The 16,211-nt window shown below is 42.7% G+C and overlaps 1 protein-coding gene across 2 annotated transcripts in view; it reads left to right on the top strand.

Moving 5' to 3' along the window:
* LOC142599181 (E3 ubiquitin-protein ligase KCMF1-like) overlaps positions 1-9,124 on the top strand; it is a 63,645-nt gene extending 54,521 nt beyond the window's left edge. For both annotated transcript variants that reach the window (XM_075739052.1, XM_075739053.1), the window contains exons 6-7: positions 5,625-5,904; positions 7,224-9,124. In XM_075739052.1, coding sequence (XP_075595167.1) covers positions 5,625-5,904; positions 7,224-7,476 — 533 coding nt within the window. In that variant the 3' untranslated portion in view covers positions 7,477-9,124. The remainder of the gene's footprint in view (positions 1-5,624; positions 5,905-7,223) is intronic.
* The last annotated feature ends 7,087 nt before the right edge of the window (positions 9,125-16,211 follow it).

The following is a 16,211-nucleotide window of genomic DNA, read 5'->3' as shown; positions in this document are numbered from 1 at the left end:
TAGAACCATCAAAAGAGATTATGTGTCCCTCAGAGCAATGTTAAAAGGATCTGGAGCACTGATGGTGTTCTCTATCCTCCCAGTCAGAGGAAGGGGTTCAGGAAGGAGGAAATGAATTGAACAAGTGAATGCCTGAATGCCTGGATGTGTGGCTGGTGCCATACTCAAGGTTTTGGCTTCTATGATCATGGATCTACCTTTGAGAAGCTGGGTCTGTTGGGAGCTGATGAGATTCACCTGACCAAGTGGGGCAAGAGGGTCTTCACCAACAAGCTGGCCAGACTTACAAGGAGGGCTTTAAACTAGATTTAGTGTGGGGGAAGGAGATGGAGTTTTGAGCACCAGACAGGAGCCAGGGGTTGCTGATGTATTAGGAACCAACAGGGAAACACCTGTGAAAAGCCTTAAAGGAATTAGGGCATGTTCCTCTAAAAAGGTGACAAGGCTGATAGCCCAGCTGAAGTGAGTGCCTCTATACCAATGCATGCAGCATGGGTAACAAAGAGGAGCAGCTGGAAGCCACTGTGTAGCTAGAAAGGTATGATGTAAACGCTATTGCTGAAACATGGTGAGATGAATCGCACAACTGGAGCACTGCAATTGATGGCTGTAAACTGTTCAGAAGGAAGGAGTGGCAGGGAAGTTGTCCTCTATCTAAAAAAAAAAAAAAAAAGATTGACTGCACAGAGCTGTCTTTGAAAAACAGCGATGAACAGGTTAAGAGCTTATGAGTAAAAATTAGGGGCCAAGCCAACAAAGGAAACCTCGTGGTTAGTGTTTACTATAGGCCACCCAATCAAGGGGAGCCTGTTGATGAAACATTCCTACTTCAACTACAGGAAGTATCATGCTTGCAGGCTCTGATCCTGCTGGGGGACTTCAATCACCCTGACATCTACTGGAAAATGTGCATAATTTTTTAATCTGGATGATAGACAGCCTGACCAGAGGAGAAGCATTACTAGACCTGTTGTTTACCAACACAGATGAACTAATTAGAGAGGTCAAGATTGGTGGCAGCCTGGGCTGCAGTGATCATGCCCTGGTGGAATTCACAGTCTTGAGGGATATGGGCTAGGTGAAGATTAGAGTCAGGACCCTGAATTTTAGGAGAGCAAACATTCAGTTGTTTAAGGAACTTGTAGATGAGACCCCTTGGAAAACTGCCCTCTGGGACAAAGGAGCAGAAGAGAGCTGGCAGCTCTTGAAGGACATTTTTCTTAGAGTGCAAGTGTTCTCAATTCCTATGTGCAAGAAATGGGTCAAGGAAGGCAGGAGACCATCATGCCTGAGTAAGGACCTCCTCATCAAACTGAAGTGTAAGAAGGAAATGCATAGGCAGTGGAACCAGGGACATGTATCCTGGGAAGAATATAGGGACGCTGACTGGATGTGTAGGCATGGGACCAGGAAAGCTAAGGTGCAGTTAGAGCTGAATTTGGCAAAGGATGCAAAGAATAATAAGAAGGACTTCTACAGGTACGTTGGCCAGAACAGGAAGATTAAAGAAAATGTATCCACCACTGATAAATAAGACATGCAAACTAGTGGCAGTCTATGTGGAGAAGGCTGAGATGCTCAAAAATTTTTTGCCTCAGTTTTCAATGGTAATCTCTCTTCCCACATCTTTCAAGTCCCTGAACCTCAAGGCATGGACTGGGGGAAAGAAGTCCCTCCCTTTGTAGGAGAAGATCAGGTTCGAGACTACCTGAGGAACCTGAACATACACTGGCCATGGGACCCAACAAGACACATCCCAGGGTCCTGAGGGAATTGGCTGATGTAGTTGCCAGTCAGACTACGTCCCTGGTGACTGGAAAAAGGGAAACACCACACCCATTTTTAAAAAGGAAGACCCTGGGAACTCCCAACCAGTCATCCTCACCTCTGTGCCTGGTAAGATCATGGAACAGATCTTCCTGGAAGCTATGTCAAGGCATATGGAAGACAGGGAGGTGATTAGAGACAGCCAACATGGCTTCACCAAGGGCAAATCATGCCTGACTAATCTAGTGGCCTTCTACAATGGAATGATTGCATCAGTGGACAAGGGAAGAGCTATGGATGTCATCTACCTGGACTTCTGTAAGGCCTTTGATACAGTCCCCCACAACATTCTTGCCTCTAAATTGGAGAGATATGGGTTTGACGGAAGTACTGTTAGATGGATAAGGAATTGGCTGGATGGCCATGTCCAAAGAGTTACAGTCAACAACTCAGTGTCCAAGTGGAAACCAGCAACGAGTGGTGTCCCTCAAGGGTCTATACTGGGACCCTTTAATATATTCATCAATGGCATAGTGGGATTGAGTGCACCCCTCAGCAAGTTTGCAGATGACATGAAGATGAGTGGGGCAGTTGATTCGCTAGAGAGAAGGAATGCCATCCAGAGGGACCTTGACAGGCTTGAGGACTGGACCCATGTGAACCTCATGAAGTTCAACAAGGCCAAGTGCAAGATCCTGCATCCAGCGTGCATCCAGCTCTTGGGTCACTAGTACAAGAAATACATAGACCTGTTAGAGTGGGTCTAGAGGAGGGCCACAAAAATGATCAGAGGGCTGGAACACCTCTCCTTATGAAGAAAGGCTGAGGGAGTTGGGGTTGTTCAGCCTGGAGAAGAGAAGGCTCTGGGGAGACCTTATTGTGGCCTTTGAATATATAAAGGGGGCTTATAAGAAAGATGGAGAAAGACGTTTTATCAGGGCCTGTAGTGACAGGACAAGGGGCAATGGTTACAAACTGAAAGAGGGTGGGTTAGATTTGACATAAGGAAGAATTTTTTTACGATGAGGGTGGTTGCCCAGAGAAGTTGTGGATGCCCCATCATTGGAAGTGTTCAAAGTCAGGTTGGATAAGGCTTTGAGCAACCTGGTCTAGTGGAAGATGTCCCTGCCCACGGCAGGGAGGTTGGAACTAGATGATCTTTAAGGTCCCTTCCAACCCAAACCATTCTTTGATGTCTGTGTCATATTTTGGTCAGGTTTAGGAGAATTTTCAAGGGGAAGATGTCTCATTTTTAACTTCCAACAATCATGCAGGCATGTTTTTAGGATTTACAGATATAATCTGTAAGTATTTTTTCAACTTTGTGATTTTCAAGAATAAGTTCTCTATGAAGAGGTAAAAATAAAAATTGACCAAGAAGTTGATTTTTAAAAGAGCTATAATTTGTCCTAATGTAAAACCTTGAGACATCAATCACTCATATAGTGAAAGATGATAAGTGTCAGGGAAAATTCAGAACTTGCTGCACTTCTCTAAGTTCCTACTATTGTCTGCCTTTGCTTCAGATCCTGGAAGGGCATGAATGTTTAAACTGGAGCTTCTTATTGTTAGGCTGTGATTCCTTGAGAGACAGTAACTCATTGAAATGGCAGAAAAATAATAGAAAAATTTAGTTTGGAATTGACCTCTGCAGGTTGTCTATTTCCACCCCCTTTCTCAAAGGAGATCTATTTAGATCAGGTTGATCAGGTTGCTCAAGGCCTCATTCAATTGAGTTTTTAATGCCTCCAAGGACAGAGATCATACAACCTCTCTGGGCAACCTGTTCTAGTATTTAAAAACCTTCATGTTTTAAAAGGGGGGAGTGGGGGGGATACAAAAAATAAAACCCTTTGGATGTAATTGGAATTTCCCATGTTCCTTTGTCTGACTCTTGTCCTATTGCTGTATGCCTCTGAGAAAAGTCTAGCTTAGTCTTTTCTGTATCTTCCAATCAGGTAGATTCAGACAGCAATAAGATATCCTCCGAAGTATTCTTTTCCAGGCTGAACAAACCCAGTTCTCCCACTCTTTCCTCACGTACTGTGTTCCAGCCTCCTGATCATCTTGGTGGCCCTCCACTGGACTTGCTCCATTATGTTCATGTGTCTCTTGTCCTGGGGAGCCTAAAACTGGACACAGCACTCTGGATGTGGCCTTGCCAGTGCCAAATAGAAGGGAAGAATCACTTCCCAAGACCTGCTGGCTGTACTTCTACTACTAAAAATATCCCAGCAAAAGAGGATGAAAAATTTTCTGTCATCTTAGTGAGTTAAATTAGGTCATGGTTCTGTAAAGCACTAAAGTTGGTGCAAGAAGGGAGGATGTTTGTGTGTCCTGGAGTGCAAGACTTCCTCTTACCGTTACAGTGGGTGTTACTTTAGCTGAGTTAAATGTGAAGTGGCTGCCTTGGTTTGTTTCAACCTTGCAAGGCCTTCCCATTTAGGAGCATGTGTAATAAAATGTTTTGGGTTTTTTGTTTTGTTTTTTTTCTTTGGTGGAAGTACTATGTTTTTTGCATTCAGAGAATGTAGTGCAGCCTGGCTGGGTATCTGTGTCATGCCAAGCCTGTGTCTCAAATTCACATCTGCTACCAGGGTTCTGTTAAGCTGTACTCAAAGTGATCTTACAAGCAGTGAGGATAAATACATCTGTCTTACCTGGCAGTGTTATAAGTCTTCCTTTGTATTAGGGTAATAATTAGTACATACTACCAGAAGTTAGAACTTGTGCTTGTAACAGACCTGTAAACTTTATTTATTTATTTATTTTTCTCCTTGTGGTGCTTATCAGTAATTAGTAAAATAAAATATTATTGGTAGTTAATCTTGATATGATTAGCTGTGCTGATTAAAAGTGACTTGAGCATTTACTCTTGGCATTCCAAGTGTTCCTGATGTAAAGAGCTACTGCATTGTACTTTATTCCCCTAAGAAAACCTAGTTTCAAAGAATTATATCTTGAAAGTAAGATGGAAAATTTTTATGACCTGTAATAGCAACTTGTAGCTTTATTGAGGGTTGAATGGAAAGGGGAACAAAATAATCTACTACTACTGCCCTCCTTGCATCAAACACAACAAAGTAGTACTTGCAGCTTTGTGTAGAATATAATCTGTAGTAAATCACTGAGCAATAACTTATTATTAACATTTATTTTGGGAAGTGTTTAGCATGGACAGAATTTGTCACAGTCTTGAACTTTGGAGGAAAGGAATCCAGGCTAGACTTTTTTTTTTTTTCATCATTAGAATTTTTCTTTTTCCAGCAGAGGTCAGAAGTCTCACAAAAAAGCCCTGCTGTGATCAAATATTTTTCATATAATACAACATTTGAAAAACCTTTCTGAACGGAATATTTTCTAAAAATATCTGAAATGATTCTGTAATAGTTGTCTTTTCTGTAGCACAACTTCCCTCTGGAATATGCATTGAAGGTGTATGGGGGGATATAAAGCCACCAACTGAAGTCATAATTGAAGTGGTTTCTTAGTCAATAACTATTATGACTTGAAGATAAAATTTTGGAGAATTGTTGCACAGGATTTTGCTTATGTGGTATTCCCCATAGGTTCACTCTTATTGGTTTAAAAAGCTTCAAGCTTTGACTTAACTATTTATGCACAGTTCTTTAGATGATTCTTAATCTTCCTTACCCTATGGGCTTTGAGACATGGGATGCTTGTAATGGATAGTCCATGAAGCTTTTCAAATCAATATGATTTGTTCATTAATTTCATTGATGAAAGGTTTTAGAAAACAAAGGAATTGATATACTGGTATTCAGGACATATTTATGCTGTTGTGTGATATGTATTTAAGCAGATTTCACTGTAGAAACTTCTCTCTTTTCTGGCAGAGCTTTTATCTCAGTTATCAGGCGTGAGACGTTCTGCAGGGCAGCTCAATTCTTCTGGCCCTTCTGCTTCTCAGTTACAGCAGCTGCAGATGCAACTGCAGTTGGAGCGACAGCATGCACAGGCAGCAAGACAACAACTGGAGACTGCACGCAATGCAACTAGACGCACTAACACAAGCAGCATCCCCACCACTCTCTCACAATCTATAGCAGCAACCAATACATCTAACACAGAAAACAATCAGCAGACTATACAGAATTCCCAGTTTCTTCTTATGAGGTAACTTCTTCTGTGGGTTTAACTCTTCTGCCATTTCTGTTTTCCTTGGTCCTGTTATGGACATAGAGTTCAGTGAAACTACTACCAGATCCCTGATACTTGCTTTTGTTTGCATTTGTAACATCTCCTTTTCAACCCTGCTATGTGTTTGTTCCTAGGCAATGAATAGATATTACTTGCTGTTTCTCAATTTGAAGAGAAAAATAAGGGATATTACTTTGGTAAACTGTGCTTGTTTACCCTACTACTTCTGATAAAACAAGAGCCTTTACAATAATGTTTCAAACTTTTATGCTGATAATGTGAGGGGAGAGAACTTAAAAACGTAGTTTTATTTAATAGGAAATGAATGTTTAATGAAGGTTGAAGGTTGAATAGAGGTTTATATATAAAGTATTTTGGATGAAAAAAGCAAATAAGGAATGTGCTGTTAATAAGCAATATACATATCTGTTTCAGAAAGTATAGTTAGATCCTAGTGTTCTACATAATAGAATAGTTGAGTTGGAAGGGACCTACGATCATCTAGTCCATTCTGCTATAGAAGAGTTGCCCACTCATTGCAGCTCTTTTAGGAGGTTTAGAATATTGATTTTCTGGATTCAAGGGGGGGGGTATTTTTCAATTAGATGTTGAGAAACAGTTTCTGTGTCTAGAAACCTGGGTTGGGACAAGTTATTTCTGTCATGCTGATTTTTATCAAAACTTGTGATAATATCTCAATCTAAAACTTTTTGAAAATAATAACTTTAATGAAAGTATCTGCAAATGTCAGTCACTGATCTTGTGAGCTAGGATGGAACTGCAAGCAATTTCCTTGCTTCTATTAGGTGATGGTGCATGCACACATAAGTGAAGTGAATGATATACTGTTCTTTGGGAATCTCTGGGCATTATGTGTGTAGTAATGTATTTTGTGTCATGCTTGCATTTAGAAGTTATCCTGGGGAGAAAATGAACACTTAAGGGATGACTAGAGAATTTTAACACCCCTTAAAACAAAACCCCTCTGAAGGAAAAGAAACTTCATAAATAGTTTTTTTTTTCCCCTTCAGCCTTAGAATCCAATTCTATGAAGTTTTTTGAAGCATCTAGGAACAAGTTTGTTAAATGTCTGTATTCTTGCATCAGGAGTGCCAGGTGTTGTCAGATCTGTACATGTCAAAAGAAGTGCAGCAGTACCTAGGTTGTTTTTCAAAGGAATGGCTTTCAGATGTTGTTCAGCATGCATCAGTCCAGCTGTTTAGGCAATTAGTGAAAGCCCATTTTGTTGATGATACTACTAAGCCTGTCTTCTCTCTTTCTGTGACGCTATGCAGGTTGAATGATCCTAAGATGTCAGAAGCAGAGCGTCAGTCAAAGGAAAGAGAACAGGCAGACCGCAGCTTGTTTGTTCAAGAGCTTCTACTGTCCACTTTGATGCGGGAAGAAAGTTCCTCCTCAGATGAGGATGAACGGGGAGAGATTGCTGATTTTGGTGCTATGGGCTGTGTAGATATTATGCCTCTAGATGTTGCTTTAGAAAACCTAAATTTAAAAGAGAATAATAAAGGAAATGAGCCTCCTCTTTGATGGCATCCCCCTTTGCAGACAATGTCCTCTGTGCTGTATTTGCCAATGAAAGTGGACAACAACTATCTTGGGTTTGTTTTGGTGATTGTAATTTCAGGTCTGTCACTCTTGTTACATTGTGTACATTCAAAGGAAGAGAGAAAAGATATATACGATAATCATTTCCACTTAACCAATTTTTACTTTTAGCAGGTAAATATAGGTTGCAGTGCAGAGAAAAGCACTCTGCATCCTGTAGCTTGACGTGCAAAAAGCTCTCCTAATACTCCACATTCAAACTGAAGAGGAAAAAATGAAAAATCTCTAATGAAGCTGCTGTGTGTATTTATGAATATTAATGAATAAAAATTGCTTGGATGGTTTACCTTAACTACTGCATGATTTTTTTTGCAGCGTGCATGAGTTTTAGTGACCTTGTAATTTAAAAAATGTAAGTACAAGGACTAAAACTATAAAACCCCAAAGCTTTCCCATTATTCACATGTAATGTGACAAAAAAAAAAGATTAATGCTCACTAGCAGTTTGTGGCCGTGAAGTAGCCTTTGAGTAACACATGACCAATGACCTTTTTATGTGCTCTCCCTGCATATTAATGCAAACTCTGCAGTGGGCTATATTTTTGCTTCCAGAGTGTGATGTTTTTCTATATCGTGACCACTATGTTGCCCTGTTAGACATCATATCCATGTGGAATTGAACTTTGTATTCATCTGTAGGAGACAAAAAACAAGGGCCACTACTAGAATCTACCACAAAGGGCTTCTGCGTGCCCTAAAACCAAATTTTGTTCACCTTTCTTTAAAGTTTTCCTTTTTGTTTTAAATATACTTTATTTAGGTGTAAATGATTCATATATTCACTGTCGGGGCGGGGGGGAGTTAACCTGGATTATGTTGTCTTAGTTCTAAGCCTTCACAGTCCTTATCATTTTGAGTTATTTACGTATTTGCTTCATAGTTTTCAGAGACTCCTTAGTATCAGGAGAGCTTAAGGATTTGACTTCCCAGATATCTCCATATGTTACAATTGAATTCTTGATGCTAACTTCCTATCAACCTTTATTTATTGGGTTTTTGGGTTATATTTCTGACATAAAAAATAAAGCCTTTTTAATTGAGTCATGCTACCTATTTGCCTATAATGTTGATTTTATAAGGGGTTTTTTGTATGGATTATTATAATAGTCCCAAAGCAAGGGACAGCAAGGCTTTAGTTATTTGGAATGTAAAGTTACCTTATAAAGATAAAAATGCACACAACTTCTGAAAATTACACTTAAAAACCTGATGATGTTCCGAAGAGAACTGTGATATGTATGTTAATCCAAGATAACAGCAACAAAAGAAGCTACCCCATAGGTTGACATGAGTTCCATTCTCATTTTCTCAATTCTCAAATTCTGATTGTTTCCATTTAGTACTGTATTAGTGTTGTTTTTCTTTTAGTCTCTGCAACAGAAAATGTTTTAAGGGAACTTTTTACGGTAGTCTTCTGATTATCTCAGGAGCTACCCTCAATAAAGATTCATTTTTAATTGATTGTTCAGGATGTTAAAAAAATTAAATCAAACTGCAGTCTTTTCGGACACATCTTCTGCACATTACAAAAAGACTCAGTTCAATAAAGCGTTTTAAGGGCTGTTGTTCAGTTGATTCTTTGGTGATGATGTATTATCCAGATAGCTGTAGAAGAAATTCTGGAATTAAACTGTCCTTCACAACTGTATCCAAAGGCATTTCATGGTGAAACCCTGGGTGATTTACATAAACACTTTTTTAAAAGTGCATATTCTGTGCAGTACATGTAGCAGTGATTAAGCATGTAATCTTATAGCTTCATAGGTATGTGCAATGAATTTCTAGAAAAGACTTGTTTAAAAACAGTATCTTAATGATTATTTTTTTTAATTATATATAGCTGGTCTATTGAGGATGTTTACATTGCAGGGTTTGCAAACTCCATTCTGCTTTTACATAAAGCAATTGGAAAGCCTGGGAACTCTTACTGTCCATGTTTATTATTAGAATCTGAGTATCTGCTGGCTTACATTTAAAATTAAATTTAGTTACTGCATTAAATCCTCTAAGAATCACAAGTGTGGTAGATTTTGTTAGCTTAGAAATAATGCCAAACAGCGACTGCGAGAGTGTTGTTCTAGCACTCTGCTGATGAGTATTTGCAGGGAAGTGTTATTCATTGAAAGAATGTTTCCCAGAATTATATTTTTGTTACTTTCAAAATACTCATGTTTATTTTCATAAAGCTGTGGGGTACAGTGAAAATAGCCTTTGAGAACTTTTCAAGGGGAGCTTGGAGGGGATATCACATAATTTCCTACCTTAAGACCACCGCTTCAGAAAAGAGGGCCCTAGCATTCAACATACCTGACATTCACAAAAAGTCTTTTGAATACTGTGCATTTATGTGAGAGAAGTTTGTTTTCCCAAAAATGTGGCACAGCCTGTGACAGTCTTTGCAGAGAGGCTACATCTATGAATAGAGAGCACATCTTGGAATTTGATGTGCTCTTCTATGACCCAAGCACAAATACAGGCTGGACGGAGAATGGATTGAGAGCAGCCCTGAGGAGAAGGACTTGGAGGTGTTGGTTGATGAAAAGGTCAACATGAGCTGGCAATGCACGCTTGCAGCCCAGAAAGCCAACCGTATCCTGGGCTATATCAAAAGAGGCATGACATGCAGGTCGAGGGAGGTGATTCTGCCTCTCTACTCTGCTCTCATGAGACCCCACCTGGAGTATTGTGTCCAGCTCTGGGGGCCCCAGTACAGGAGAGACATGGAGCTGTTGCAGCGAGTCCAGAGGAGGGCCACCAAGTTGATCAGAGGGCTGGAGCACCTCTCCTATGAGGACAGGCTGAGAGAGTTGGGATTGTTCAGCCTGGAGAAGAGAAGGCTCCGGGGAGGCCTTATTGCAGCCCACCAGTACCTGAAGGGGGCCTACAATAAATCTGGAGAGGGACTGTTTACAAGGGCATGTAGTGATAGGACAAGGGGTAATGGGTTTAAGCTGAAGGAGGGTCAATTTAGATTAGATATAAGGAAGAAATTCTTTACTGTGAGAGTGGTGAGGCACTGGAACAGGTTGCCCAGAGAGGTTGTGGAGGCCCCCTCCCTGGAAGTGTTTAAGGCCAGGTTGGATGAGGCTTTGGGCAACCTGATCTAGTGGAGGGTGTCCCTGCCCATGGCAAGGATGCTGGAACTAGATGATCTTTGAGGCCTCTTCCAACCCAGACCATTCTATGACTCTATGATGATTCTATGAATTTGCACCTCGGAGCTCAGACATGGCTTGTTTCTGCTTCCCCTGTTTAATTAGCCAAGAATCTGTATGTTGCCTTATGGAGTATGGAAGTGTCATGGTTTAACCCTAGCCGACAACCGAGCACCACACAGCCATTCACTCCCCTCACGGTGGGACAGGGAAGAGAATCGAAAGAGTGAAAGTGAGAAAACTCGTGGGTTGAGATAAAGACAGTTTAAAGCAAAAGCTGTGCACAAGCAAAGCAAAACAAGGAATTCGTTCACCACTTCCCATCGGCAGGTAGATGTTCAGCCATCTCCAGGAAAGCAGGGCTCCATCACGTGTAATGGTTACTTGGGAAGACAGAATGCTATCACTCCAAATGTCCCCTCCCTTCCTCTTTCCCTAGCCCCTTAAACTGAGCATCACATCATATGGTATGGAATATCCCTTTGGTCAGTTTGGGTCAGCTGTCCCAGCTGTGTCCCCTCCCAACTTCTTGTGCACCCTCAGCCTACTCACTGGTGGGGTGGCATGAGAATCAGAAAAGGCCTTGACTCTGTATAAGCACTGCTCAACAATAACAAAACATCTCTATATTATCAACACTGTTTTCAGCAGAAATCCAAAACATAGCCCTGTACTATGAAGAAAATTAACTCTATCCCAGTCAAAACCAGCACAGGGAGTTGTGTTGAATTTTGCAGGAGAGGACAGAGTGCTCATGTGCCCTTAGACTGAGTCTTGCAAGATGGCAAATGAGACTCTACCTGTATGAGGATGTTAACCTTTGTGTGCATATGTTATCTCTGGAGACCAGTGAGACTGTTAGGTCAGCTTTGTCTTTTACCTGCATTCTGTGCTGACTGAAAGCACTGTAGCTGTCCTTAGTGTGATGCTGATATTGAGCTTACAAGTGCTGCAAAAAGGATCCCTTTGGGGGAGATAAGGGCATATTCATATGTAGAAATGGGAAGAGATGTGAACTTTTTTAAGCTGTTGGGGAATAAGTCCTGCTTTAGGTGCCTGTGGGTACTTTAGTATGTATGGTGCAATTCAGACTATTTGCAGCTCTTCTAAACTGATTTAACCAGATTTTTCATCCATTTGGTACTGTACCAGAAGCAGACATTGGCATGAGGTGGATGGAACATGGAACAGAATTAAACTGCATTTTAACTTAAACATCTCTGGAGACTTGGAGGTAATCAGTCAAATGAGATGGCCAGGAGGTAAGTGATTAACTACATCTTACTAGTATTATAACTGGTTCTGGAGACTGTCAGACCTACTAAACCTCTCAGTAGAAAGCCTTTATGGCTGTCACTACTTCCACTGGGTAGTTTCTTTTGGAAATGAGGCTTTGATCTTCCCATAGGAGCTTCTTGGTTCTCTCACTTATTGTCCTGGTTCTGGCTAGGATAGAGTTAATTTTCCCAAGGAGCCAGGACAGGTGAGCCAAGCTGGCCAGGGGGCTATTCCATACCATGTGACATCATGCTCACCATAAAAGGGGGCTAGTCGGGCAGGGGCGGGCTCGGGATAGGCTGAGTGTCAGGTCAGATCGGTAAATTGCTTTCTCTTATCACCCATTGTTACTATCTGTTATCAGTACTGTTGTTGATTGTTTCCCTCTCCCTTGCTGTCCCAGTAAACTGCCCTTATCCCAACCCTCGAGGCTTTGCCTTTGTTTTTCCATTCTCCTCCCCATCCCGCCGGGGGAGGGGTGAGTGAGCAGCTGTGTGGTCTCAGCTGCCAGTTGGGGCTAAACCATATCACTTATATAATGTTATTGTTAGCCTTTGCCAGCTTCACCTACTGGAAACTTCTGTTTTGTGGGAGTTAAGAGTATTGGTCATTGTTCCTGTTTATTGAGAGGGATAAAGTTAGTACTGCTGTAGCAGGGAAAGGACATTCTGTCCCTTAGCAAATACTGTCTGGGAAATGAGTAGGGGAAGAAACATGATGTTTGGTCTGGATGGGATTTGGATCTTGGATGGAAACGTGATGGGTTGCAAACTAAGCAAGGGATATGCTCAGCAGTCTGGGCTCAGCACACAAAGGTAATCTTTTCATAGTGATTCTATACAGAAGGGACCAGCATGATTGCTCATCTGACATGCAGTGACGCTGGAAGTGGAACTGTAAGCATTGGCAGTAGCTCTAACTTGTACATCTCCCTCTGTCTTTGAAAGAAATGAGTGTCTTTTTATAACCTATCTTGGGTGTGTTATTTAAGGGTGTGGACTCTTATTCACAGATTATTTAAGGATACTGTAGCTTGCCTCAAAAGCCAAGTGTCTACATGTGCTTGCATTTCTGTCTTGGGGCCCCTGTCTGTTCATGGAATTGTTGAATGGTTGAGTTTGGAAGGGTCCTCTGGAGGTCAGCTGGTCCAACCCCCCTGCTCAAGCAGGTCCTCCTAGAGCTGGTTACCCAGAATCATGTCCAGATGGCTTTTGAATATCTCCAAGGAGGGATACTCCACAACCCCACTGGGCAACCTGTTCCAGTGCTCAGTGTCCTGGTTTCGGCAAGGATAGAGTTAATTTTCTTTCTGACAGCTGGTATATTGCTGTGTTTTGGATTTAGGATGAGAATAATGTTGATAACACACTGATGTTTTTAGTTGTTGCCAAGTAGTCAAGGACTTTTCAGCTTCTCGTACTGCCTTGCTAATGAGAAGGCAGGGGGTACCCAAGAAGCTGGGAGGGGACACAGCCAGGACAGCTGTCCCAAACTGACCAAAGAAGTATTCCGTACCATACAACATCATGTTCCATTTATAACTGGGGTGGGCTGAGAGGTGCAGCAGCTGGGGGCCTGGCACGGCAGCTGGGTGTCTTGTGTGGCAGCCGGGGGTCTTGTATCAACTTCAGAGTGATGGCATTTGTCTTCCCAAGTAACTGTTACGTGTGATGGAGCCCTGTTTTCCTGGAGATGGCTGAAGACCTGCCTGTCTATGGGAAGTGGTGAATGAATTCCTTGTCTTGTTTTTACTTGCACATGTGGGCTGGGAGGCTGGGCAGCTGGGGATCGTGTGTAGCATCGACTTTGGGTGATAAGAAACTGTGCCGTTCATCACTTGTTTTGTATATTATTATTATTATTTTCCTTTTTGTATTTTTCCTATTAAACTGGTTTTATCTCAATGCACAAGTTTTCTCACTTTCACTCTTCCAATTCTCTCCCCCGTCCTGCCGGGGAGGAATGAGCAGCTGTGTGGTGCTTAGTTGCCAGCCGGGGCTAAACCACAACTCTCGGTCACCCTCACAGTGAAAAAGTGTTTCCTGATTCTCAGATGGAACCTCCTGTGTTGTAGCTTGTACCCATTGCCTCTTGTCTTGTCACTGGGCACCACTGAAAAAGATCCTGGCTCTGTCCTCTTTGCACCCTCCCTTCAGGTATTTGTATACATTGATGAGATCCCCCTGAGGCTTCTCTTCTCTAGCCTAAACAGTCCCAGCTCTCTCAGCCTTTCCTCATAGGAGAGATGCACTAGTCCCTTATTCATCTTCGTGGCCCTTCACTGGACTCTCTCCAGTATGTCCGTGTCTCTCTTCTACTGAGGAGCCCGGAACTGGACACGATACTCCAGGTGTGGACTCACCAGTGCTGAGCAGAGGCAAAAAGATCATCTCCCTCAACCTGCTGGCAATACTCCTAATGTGGCTCAGAATACTGCTTGCCCTCATTGCAGCAAGGGCATGTTGCTGGCTCATGTTCCACTTTGTGTCCACCAGGACCCCCAGGTCCTTTTCTGAAAAGCTGCTTTCCCAGTATGTACTGGTGCCTGGGGTTGTTCCTCCCCAGGTGCAGGACCTTGCACTTCCCCTTGTTGAACTGTATGAGGTACCTGTCAGCCCATTTCTCCAGCCTGTCCGGGTCCCTCTGCATGGCAGCATTTTGGCCACTCCTCCTAGTTTTGTGTCATCTGCAAACTTGCTGAGGGCACACTCCAATTCATCAGCCAGATCATTAATGAAGAGGCTGAAAAGGACTGGACCCAGTATTGACCCCTGGGGTACACTGCTAGTCGCTGGTATCCATCTAGACTTCAAGCCAGTGATTGCTACAGTCTGGGCCTGGCCATTCAGCCAGTTTTCAATCTACCTCACTGTCTGCTCATCCATCTCGTACTTCAACAGCTTCTCTATGAGGATCTTATGGGAGACAGTGTCAAAAACCTTGCTCAAGTCTAGATAGACAATATCCACTGCTCTCCCCTCAACCACCAGGCCAGTCATTTCATCACAGTTTATTGCTTTTGGTCAGGCATGACTTCCCCTTGGTGAATCCATGCTGGCTACTCCCAATCACCTTCTGGTCCTTCGTGTGCCTGGAAATGGTTACCAGGAATAGTTGCTCCATCACCTTCCCAGGAATGGAGGTGAGGCTGACTGGCCTGTAGTTCCCTGGATCCTCCTTCCTGACCTTTTTGAAGATAGGAGGGACATTTGCTTTCGTCCAGTCCTCAGGCACCTCTCCCAATCATCATGATCAAGCAAAGATTATCAAGAGTGACCTTGCAATGACATCTGCCAGCTCCCTCACCACTCATAGGTGCATACCATCAGGGCTCGTAGACTTATGTGTGTCTAGGTTGCTTAAGTATTCCCTAACCTGATCCTCTTCCACCATAGGTACATCTTCCTTGCTCCAGATTTTCACCCTGGTCTCTGGGACCTGGGATTCCTGAAGGCTGGTCTTGCCCGGAAAGACTGAGGAAAAGACGACATTCGGTACCTCAGCCTTTTCCATGTCCTGTGTCACCAGGTCCCTTGCCTCATTCAGCAGCAGGACCACATTTCCCCTAGCCTTCGTTAGTCACCTCTGTACTTAGAAAAGCCCTTCTGTGGGGAAATTACAAAGATTGGTGAGGAGGATTATAAACACAATCAAGTGGCTTGCAGCTGGGCTGTAGAAAAACACATATCATACTAATTGTTATTTAGTCTTGTGTGTTTGACAAGAACAACATATGTGTTTAGATAACATCGGCCTGTGATAGACTTAGAGACACCCGACCAAACATGCTTGAGATTCTTGCCCTGCTGTGGGAAAGATCACAGCGCAGTGGTATACTTTTAGAACCAGCTTCTCTAGCCAGGCAGCAATATCTTGCCAAAATGGGGTAAGCCCAGATGGGTTTGCCTCTGCGCTGCCAGTTGCTCCGCTTCCACTGCTGTAACCACCCCCACAGGGCATTGGCCACCATCCATGAGTCAGTAGAGAGGTACAGCGTTGGCCACTTTTCTCTCTCAGCAATATCTAAAGCCAGCTGGATGGCTTTCACCTCTGCAAACTGGCTCGATTCACCTTCTCCTTCAGCAGCTTCTGCAACTCGCCGTGTAGGACTCCATACAGTGGCCTTACACCTCCAATGCTTTCCCACAATGCGACAGGACCCATCAGTGAAGAGGGCATATTGCTTCTCATCCTCTGGTAGTTTATTATACGGTGGGGCTTCTT

This window comes from Balearica regulorum, chromosome W (assembly GCF_011004875.1).
Source record: "Balearica regulorum gibbericeps isolate bBalReg1 chromosome W, bBalReg1.pri, whole genome shotgun sequence".
NCBI classification, from domain to species: Eukaryota; Metazoa; Chordata; class Aves; order Gruiformes; family Gruidae; genus Balearica; species Balearica regulorum.
The sequence above is the reverse complement of the archived record's forward strand: the minus strand, read 5'-3'. Positions and strand labels throughout refer to the sequence as shown.